General features: G+C 41.2%; 1 protein-coding gene across 1 annotated transcript in view; it reads left to right on the top strand.

The window, feature by feature from the left end:
• Positions 1-10,232, top strand: part of Dner (delta/notch like EGF repeat containing) — a 317,628-nt gene that overhangs the window by 207,820 nt on the left and 99,576 nt on the right. The window contains exon 7 of the mRNA XM_074071918.1: positions 7,229-7,342. Within this exon, the coding sequence (XP_073928019.1) occupies positions 7,229-7,342 (114 nt within the window). The remainder of the gene's footprint in view (positions 1-7,228; positions 7,343-10,232) is intronic.

Genomic DNA, 10,232 nt, shown 5'->3' with positions numbered 1-10,232 from the left:
CCATCTACTTTTGAAGTAATTATTTTATTTTTCACACACGATCACAATTATAAATTTCTCAGTAAGTTCAAATTTTTAGAGTCAAATAGTGGATTTTATTTTTCTGAGACAGGCTCTTGGTGTGTAGCCAAGGCTGCCTTTAAACTCACAATCTCTCTCCCTCAGCCTCCCAAGTAATGGGATGTACTAAAAATAGTCTTTAATTTGCCAGAGGTTATAAATTCTAATGATTCTGATTATTTAAAGTGTTGTTCACGTGCCATTTCTCTTCACTGAAAGGGAGAAGTTTCTGTTTAAGGGAAGGTAGAAGATATTGGAAAAAACAAAGGGTTTTAGTGTGAAGAAAGAAGGTACCATTGACCTATACCAAGGTTTCTCAACCTTGGCATCGGGACATTTTGGACTGGATGGTGTTTTGGTGTGGGGACTGTTGAGTGTTGTAGGATGATTGGCAGCACCCCCTAGCCTTCATCCATTAGATGCCAGTGGTGTCCCCAGGGGTGTGACATTAAGCAGTATCTCCAGACATTAGTGTCCCAATGACCCAGGGAAGAATCAGCCCAGCTGAGGCTCACTGGGCTGGATAGGTGCTGTTGGAGGAGAAAGAGATGAAAAGTTCTGCTTGCTGACTTGCCACGTTGCAGGATCCTGTTGGAGGAGCAAAGTGCTAGCTGGAGAAGCAAGATTGAAATTCAGAGTGGATTGGCTTTACTCTCTACTCATTCCAGTGACTGAGAAGGGAGGTGCCTCTGAGCAGGGCGATTGCTCTTTGGAAATTTTCCCAAATTGGGGGTGTAGGTCATTATAGCATACAAGGGACTCTTGAGAGCATATTTTTGAGGTAGTCATTTTTTATTTTAATAGCTGTGCATTTATTTTAGTTTACATTAGGAAAAACAGTAGATAACACATTTCACACATGCTGTTCTAAATCTCAGTTAAAAAAAAACTTTGAATAAATGGACTCATTCCTTCAACACAAATTTGTGCCAGGAAATTGTTTAAGTTTTGAGGGCCCAGTGATTAACAAGACACAGTTCTGATTCTCAAGAAATTGAGAATGGAAGCACTTGAAAATACATTGAAGTACATCCAAGTATGTACTTGAAGGAGAACCAATAAGAAAATCAGGTAACAGTGAGTAACATGTGATTGTGTGGTATGTAGGAGCCCTGAGAGATAGCAGTGGGCTTCAAGATCACCTCCTAGGAGAGGAGCCAAAACAAGTACATAAACGTGTTGTCAAGTAGAAACACATGTGATGTTTAAGAGTAAAGAAGGTGACCAATGTCTGAGTGGGTGACTTCTGAGCTTAGACTGACTAATGGGCAGGGCAGCCCTGGAAGGAGTCAAGGGGACACCATGCGTGTGATCATGGGGTCCTGGGTTGAGCTATCTGATGCCCTGGATGGTTTTTGTGCATAGGGAAGACTATTAGAAATTACCCTTTGTATTTGTTTCCTGATGAGAATTAAATTTAAAAGTGATGGTGATTCTTGAGCGTGGTTCAACATCCCAGTGTGAACTAACTTAACCTCATATTTCAACTTGAACTCATTAATCAAAACTCAGTTACTTAACTAAACATTTTAATTGGAACCATGTTCGATAGAGTCTCTCAGTTACATTCTATCAGTTCTCACACATTCTTGGCGTCCCAATATGCACAGATTAGCCTAATCCAAATGCAAAGTGGCAACACCATGAGTTGAATCTATGTTGTCATCTCTGTATTTTGTTCCATCTCTTTCTGGATTAAAAGACCCAGACATTAAAAGAAGAGTTTCAATATTCTAAGCTATTTGTGGCTCTTGACCCCATCCCCATATGGGCTGGAGTTGGCACACAGAAGACCAAGGTCACCTCTGGAAGAGAGGACTTGGCTTTCTTATAAGACCTGGGCTCCTAGGGCAACTCCTCCTTGTCAGTGAGATGAGCACCCTTGGCCACACCTCCCTTTTGTTGCCATCCAACAAGAAGAAATTCCAAGTCCATATGCTGCAAATGTCTTCAATTTCACAACTCACAGCCCTTGGGTTCAAGAAACATCATTGCTTGAATATTCTGATTTTATTGGTAACCTCCCCCCAATACACACACTAGATGAAGCTAATTGTCTTCACTACTTAATGGACTTTGCATTTTTTTAAAGCTCTCAAGACATTTTCACATTTCTTTACCTGATTTTAGAGGTAACTTTAATGCCTTTCTAGGAGGTCCTCTACTCCCCTGTATAATTCATTTCTAACCTGCTTTTATTTCCTGATTCTACAGATGAAATTCCACCTTGACAAGTCCTCTCTGTCCCTGCCACTAAAAAAACTTTTTGTTCAAGTTTTTATCAGTAATGCCTCTACTCCATGACAATCCTAAATTCATGCCATACTTCTCTTGGTAGGGCAGGACTGTAAATGGTTTTGTTGAATCCTGCACCTCTCATATTTTGTCTGGTCCTGAGAGTACAGTATGAAAAAAAGGTGCTAAAGTTGTTTGGTGAGTTTAGGAACAGAATGGGGCCATGATAGCTGCATCACAGTGCTCAGTGGGGACAGTGGGCAAAGATGAGGGAGGCAGAGGGCAGATCACGTTGTGACTTTTAATCACTGAGTGAAGTTTGGGTTTTATTCCAAACCCTTTGGGAGGCCATTGGAGGCGTTTACGTATAGGAGAAATAGGATATAAATTGTATCGCAGGAATATTGCTTTTGCTGCTTCCATGTGAAGAATGGATTGTGAGGAAGTCAGTGTGAAGAGATGGGCTGGAAGAACATCCCTGCGAGAGGCAGTGATACCTGGGACTAGATGTAAAAGGTGTCATGAGAGTGACAGTCATTTGGAAGGTGGTCCATTAATGTTTAGACAGTTACTCATACTTGCCTGCATAGGTATGTACTCATACTGCATACAAATATAAGTTTAGAACTTTTCATCTGAGGAGCCAGAATGAAAGCAGTTCTCTGCTGTGCATTTTTAGTAAAGTATAAAAGACACACATTTTTGACATAATTCTGTGACCTTTAGTGGGTTTGTATCCATGCCTTGTCAAACTTCCACTTGGGAATTTATGGATCTCCAAGGCTGGAATGCTTATTTGTGTATGTGTGTTAAAGAGAATTCTCCCATGATACCCACAAATGGCCATTAAATGTTACCTTTCCTACCCGTGGCATTGACACTATCACAGTCTTGATTGAACATCTACAAGGTCATCTGGGTGTCTGTTTCTGCTTTAATAGGATAAAGAAATGCTATTCATAATTGGAATGGTTATTTTATTTCTCGGAGAAGAATCCACTTTCAGCTGGATGGAAGAAAGAACCCAGACAAAGCTTTAACTGTCTTTTTCGCTTTTACTCCTTCCAATCACTTATTTGGTTTTGATTCCTTTGTTATGAGATCCAAAATGAAACAAAATAAACAAACAAACAAAACCCCCCAGAAGATGCAGGAAGGGCAATTGGGGTAAATCTTAGTTATCCAGGACATGGCAATGTACTCATACTTTACAGATCTAGCTAACCACACATAGTCTTTTTTGCCACAGTTCCATGTTGCTCAGACTTTCGAAATCTTTCATATAAAGACTTTAAAGGTCAGGGAAACAAAGCAGTCATATAATGCTCTTCCCAAACCAGAGTCGTCCATAGTTGTTGGGCGCTATTGGCCTCTGAGTGCAGCAACTCTGTTAGACCGTGAAGGAGTGCAGGACTTCAGACTCTTTACTCACTCAATGCTTGTGGGATCCTCAAACCACATGGCAGCCCTACACACCCAGCCCATTAAAAATTCAGATCGAAAGCTTAGAAAACTTGCATGGAGCCCTGGAACATTGACCGTTCCCTCACACTCACCTTACTTAGCTTACTAGGTCTGTAAAACTAATTAAATATGTATTATCAACAACTTGGTTCTTAAAAAAGGAAATTTTCATATTAATAAGTGCAGCTTACAGTGTTTAATTAAAATTTTAAATGGGACCAAACGTTAATTAAAGAGGCCATTAAAAGTGGCCTTTTAGACCAAAAATCGTATGTTCTCCCTCATATGTGGACATTAGATCAAGGGCAAACACAACAAGGGGATTGGACTTTGAGCACATGATAAAAGCGAGAGCACACAAGGGAGGGGTGAGGATAGGTAAGACACCTAAAAAACTAGCTAGCATTTGTTGCCCTTAACGCAGAGAAACTAAAGCAGATACCTTAAAGCAACTGAGGCCAATAGGAAAAGGGGAACAGGTACTAGAGAAAAGGTTAGATCAAAAAGGATTAACCTAGAAGGCAACACACATGTACAGGAAATCAATGTGAGTCAATGCCCTGTATAGCTATCCTTATCTCAACCAGCAAAACCCCTTGTTCCTTCTATTATCGATTATACTCTCTCTATAACAAAATTGGAAATAAGGGCAAAATAGCTTCTGCCAGGTATTGAGGGGATGGGGGGGGGAGAGGGAGGGGGCGGAGTGGGTGGTAAGGGAGGGGGTGGGGGCAGGGGGGAGAAATGACCCAAGCATTGTATGCACATATGAATAATAAAAAAAAATAAATAAAGTGATCTTTTAAAAAAAATCTTTTATGAGGGACACATGTGAAGTGAAATTTGCTTTAAGCTCTCTTATGGGGTATAGATGAAAAAAGGCTGGATGAAATGACACATAGAAATTTTAATGATGGTTGAAGTTAGGTGATAGATATTTGAAGTTTATATGCTAGTCTATCTGTGTTTAAGTATGTTTAAACTTTCCAAATAAAATTTCAAAGAAAGTAGTTGCCAAATTCTGTTCAAAGAGCTTTGAAGTTCACAGAATCTTGCATATATCTTTTGTTCTTTCTGTCTGCTATGGATGATATCTAATTGACTCCTGGCATTGGTTCTTGGTTTTGTGTGACTCTATGGTCATAATTTTAAGCTCCTTCTCTCTGTCAATCTCTCTGTCTCTGTCTCTGTCTCTCTCTCTCTCAGTGGTACTGGGGTTTAAACTTAGGGCCTCACACTTGCCAAGCAGGCACTCTACCATTTGATCCACTCTGCCATCCCCCTAGGTCTTCTTGATGACAGAATTCATGATGCCACCCCTTTCCTTTTAGCTATGGTACCTCTAAAAAGTTACCACTAATAATCAGTTACCTTTGTCATATTTTAGCGCCTTTAAAGGCAGGGCTTTAAAAAAGTAAGTCTTGGCACATCCAACCCAAACATACCCACACGTAGGCTGTGAGTGAATGAATGCTAATGGTTTTACTTGATGTCTATCCTTGGGTCGACATGCATGGTTCCCCTCCATTACTTCTAGTTATTTTTCCTACATGAGTACATGTTGATGATGGTGATACATCCTGGCTTAGGCAGAGTGTTGCCTTGGGCACAGGTGTTTGACTCCCCAGGTATCTTTGTGCAAATGACTTGGTCTTCCTAATCCTGTTTGCTCATTTGTAAAAGGAGGGGTGTGTGTGATAATAATCATACTAACCTTATAGAGGAATAGTTAATGTATAAGTAAAAATAAGTGTTCTGTTGTAAGTATAACCATTGTTTTAAATCAAAGGTTCTTTTGGTAACACTCCTGCTAAAAACAATTCACTCTCCTATTCTTTGAACTTAGAGCTTTCGTTGAAAACATATGCTTGATTTAATATCTTCATATTGAAATACGCTGTTCTGGAATTTTGAAACAGTCTTTTGTTCTAGGGTTGAAATTTTTAGTTCAGGTCTATCTCACACATCTTCTCATACCGATGAGTGAGGTAGAATCTTCTAGACTGTTTTGAAGCAGGTGAGGAAGCGGAGACCTACAGATGATGGCCTCCTCGTTCCCAATCTGTAATTTATATTAGTTTGGCAGGCAGTGGGAGTTCAGGTAAACACTTCTTATTTTTACACATATTAGATGCAGCAGCTAATGACAGTTTTTCAAAACTAATAATTCAGAAGGACAAGGATCTAGGTAGTTTACCCATCCTAGAAATATGTGAAGTGTTACAGTGTAATTATAATTGTGTAGAAAATATCTGTGCCTAAAAATTTATGATAGGAATTATCTCCAGAGTATTAATTGCCTCACCACTCAAATAACATAACCAAGGGTCTCTTTCTTCTCTTTTTATTTTATATCTTGCATTTTCAAACTTTTCTTTCACAACCACTGCTCACTTAAGGATGAGAAGAAGAACTGCATGTTTTTATGTTTTTTTTTGAACTTGTCCCTCTGGAGGGCTTTGTTTTCAAAATTAATAAAAATCTGGGATTTATTTAAAGCTTTTGGGTTCCCCAGATGTTCCAGTAGATTTCCAGTCTTCTTTCCTTGTCACACGCATGTGATTATATGACTATCCAACAAGATACACAAGAGGCTGGTTTCACAGAGACTGTAGAGCTGGATTTACAACTCAAATAAGAATTAAGAATAATACATCAATGTTCTTAGCATATGTGTGCCTCGACCTCTTTATCACTAAAACAAAGAGAGAGGGCACATAATTAACACAAATGGGTTCTTCTGGCTCTAAACTATCATAAATTAGAAAATTTCACACCTAGACATTTTCTAATATTTTTATGTAAATATTGCGAGGATCTAGGGAAAGTGGGCATCACTTCACTTAGCCCCAGCACAGCAGTATAAATTCTTAGGTCACAAGGAAGCTGTCATGGGGACAATGGGATTCAGTGTCAGCTTCTGAAGGGTCTGACAAGGTAAAACACAGCTCTAACACAGCAGAGAAGATGTTTGTAAAATAAATAAACTTTTAACCATGATTCTAAAGTGCTGTGATTGCCTGTAATCCCAGCTGCTGGGGAGGTAGAAATGGGAGAATTGCAGTTCCAGGCCAGTCTGTGCAAAAGAAGTCAGCGAGACCCTGTTTCAAAAGCAAGCCAGGTATGGTGGTGAATGCCTGTAACCCCAGCTACTTGGGATGAAGATAGAAGGATGGAAGTCTGAGGTTGGCTGGGAAAAACCCACAAGACCCTATCTCAAAAAACACTAAAAAAGCAAAGAACTTGGAGGGTCTGGCTCAAGTGGTAGAGTGTTTGCCTAGCAAGAGGGAGACCCTGAGTTCGAGTCCCAGTATTCCAAAAGAAAGCAAAACACAAACAAACACAACCTACTGGAATCAAGGAGTGACTGAGGGACTAGCTCAAGCTGTTGCTTCTTTAGGTGGTTCTAGCTGAGCCCATCGATTCCAGGGGTGACATTTCTTATGTTGTGTACGTCTGTTCTATGCAGGTTATACTGGAGAGCTTTGCCAGTCCAAGATCGATTATTGCATCCTTGATCCATGCAGAAATGGAGCCACATGTGTTTCTAGCCTCAGTGGATTCTCCTGCCAGTGTCCAGAAGGTAAGACATGATTCCTTACTCCACGAATGCTTTTCATTTTTTCCACATTACATCTTGAAGTCATTTGATAAGCTTTGTACTTTAAATTTCTGAAAAACTCTGCACAAGAGAACTTTCTTTTCATTAATGAAGTAAAATAGAAGATGGATCCCTTTAAAGCTTCGTGCTAAAATAATTTAAAGATTACATTTGAATATTAGACATAATCTAGGAATTTCAGTGATTTTGATGTCTGTAATGAAACAGTCTCTTCCTAAGGGTGAAATTTTACTTTTTAAAGTTCCTATTTTGTTAGAATATTGGCTTTTTACTACCAGGTTACACAAAAAAATTTAATGCAAAATTCATCTTCTTTGGTTTTCACCTCGACTTTATGTCTTAGAAAATTTAGGCCACCTGGAGTGCCACATCTGTAGGGCTACTTTTATTTTAGACCAGTCTCACTGCTAGAGTAAGAAGGAGCAGGCAGATAATCCCAGGCAGAACCTGGTGCTCAAGGAATGATTTTATACTTTGAAGAAATTGTGTTCCCATTTCCGCTCAGAGGGATGCCGTGGAGGGGATTACTTTAAACCTTTAATGTAAGAATAATGTGGTATTAGAGGTTTCTCCCCTAAAAACCATCATGTAACAACTATACAAAATAGTCACATCCTCCGCTGAGATTAAACACAGAGTCTGGGTGCATAGGGAGCCATCTCTGTACTCAAAATCCCCCCAAACTGCCCCAGGAGAGAGACTGGAGGAGGGCAGCAGTGGTGTGGGGAGAGGCCACTGGCCTCTCACGTGAGCCTTATATACCTCGGTATTTTGCATTAGCAAATAAAGAAGGGCAGATTCCTGTGTGGGCACCTGCTCGCCTGGGCATCCAGCTGCCCTCTCTGGCTGTGTGTGCTGGGAGTGAAGTGATTGCCGCAGTGGTGATGGGGTCACAGTGCTTGATGAGCCTGCTTGTCATCTCTCTCCTGGCCCTCGCTTGCCTTTTTTTGGGAGCGTGTGCAGACAAACAGGAAAACCTGGAAGCATCACCGTGGGCAGGGCAAGCAGCACCTGGCCATTTGTCTGTGAGTGTCCTGCAGTTTTTCAAAGTTCTGTGACAGCCTGAGCGAGTCAGTGACCACCTGACTCTGGTTGTAGGCCTTTTCATTTAGTTAAGGGCAGGCTTCAGGGTCACTTTGGGATCAAATGGAATTTTTGTGAAAGAGTTTGGATGACTTCAAAGTGCTTTAATTATTTTTTATTAAGTTGCCATGAGACCCCAGAGGCTGAGACAGGGGGAGATTGCACAAAATCACACTGGTAATAAAGGATTGCCCTCCAACTAGAATCTAGTTTTGCCTTCGCTCATACTTCATTTTCCTACACCCTGCAAGTTTTCTCTTTTAGCAGTACTAGGGTTGAACCCAGGGCCTCATGCTTTCTTGGTGAGTGCTCTACACTTGAGTTACACCCCCTAGTCCTTTTGCTTTTAGTTTGGTTTTCAAATAAAGTCTTGTGCTTTTGCCCAGGTCAGTCTCCTACCTCTGCCTCCCTAGTAGTTGGGATTACAAGAGTGTACTACCATGCTTGGCTTTCCATAGACATTTTTTCAGCACTTCCCCAATGTCAGGCACTGTGTTGCATCAAGGGATGTAATGGTTAGCAAAGCTGAGAGGGCCCTTCTCCAGGTACACACATTAATCAGCATATAATTACATGCCTTGAAGATATGCAAAAGGGATCTGCCTAGTCTTGGGGACTTAGGAGACTGAGGGGGGTGTACAGTTGAAGGTGTCATTGAGCTAAGAGGACCACGCATTGGTAGCTGGCTGGCTGAAGAGGGTAGACCACGACTCTCAGGGCTTCTTGGGCCAGAGTGAGGCACTTCCTCTTCATTCTGGAGGGCAGGGAGGCTGAGGCATAGGTTTGAAGCCCACTTCCACCACTTACTTACCAGCTTTGTCCCATGGGCAAGACTTTACCTCTCAGTGCCTCAATGTTTTAATCGAGACATTGCGGTGGTGATAATACCTACTTCACAGGGTTAGCATGTGAATTCCAACACATCTCATCTCTTTTTCTCTTTATCTGATGCAGATAAAGAGCTCAGCACAGTGTCTGGCAAAGTACTCAATAGGTATTTGCTATTTTATCATTATTGTTTCATTATAGTTATTGCTATTAAAACAACTGCTAACCAGAGGACTATGAACATAAATTGCAGAGAGACCAGAGTGGAAATAGGAAGAAAAGTGTGGGGATGGTTGTAGAAGTCCAGAAATAGAAATAGTGTGCTCAGTATAGAAGGTAGAATGTGCAAAGGGAAGAAGCTGGTGGGTTGAAGAGAGCTTCGGAGGACCTGGAGAAGGATGGGACATGGAGGGTGAGGGAGAGTGAGGTGGCAGATGTGTGTGGCTTCTGCCACTTTGCAGTGGTCTCACCATTCATGGGGGAGTAGAAAAATGGACAAGTGTACTGATTTGGACATGTCGAGTTTGAAGGGCTCTTTGACATTCAAGTGGAGATATGAGCAGAGCAGGTACTACGTGAATTTGGAAGAAGCCTTGGCCAAGTCTAAATAAATCACCAGCCTATGGATTATAATTTAAACCCTAGGTAATGATGGGATCATCTGGGGGCCCTTCTCCTTTATCCAGTGGCCATTTAGCTCCTCTAAGCAGCCTAGGTAAAGCCTGGGGGAAATTATGGTGCTCCCGCATTGAAAGGAAGAAGGTGACCTTCCCAACAGTCCTTCATCCAGAGATCCCTCCATCAAAGTCTGACCAGGATTTAGTTATCATTTGGAAGGACTCATGGAAGGTGTGGAGACTTCCCAGCAGGAGCCCATAACTGGTGACGAGCACTTTAAAAGCAGCCCGTATTTTTAGGGTGGTTGGTGTGGTAATTAGAT

The sequence above is a fragment of the Castor canadensis genome, chromosome 4 (assembly GCF_047511655.1).
Source record: "Castor canadensis chromosome 4, mCasCan1.hap1v2, whole genome shotgun sequence".
Classification (NCBI taxonomy): Eukaryota; Metazoa; Chordata; class Mammalia; order Rodentia; family Castoridae; genus Castor; species Castor canadensis.
This window is presented reverse-complemented; position numbering and strand designations above follow the sequence as displayed.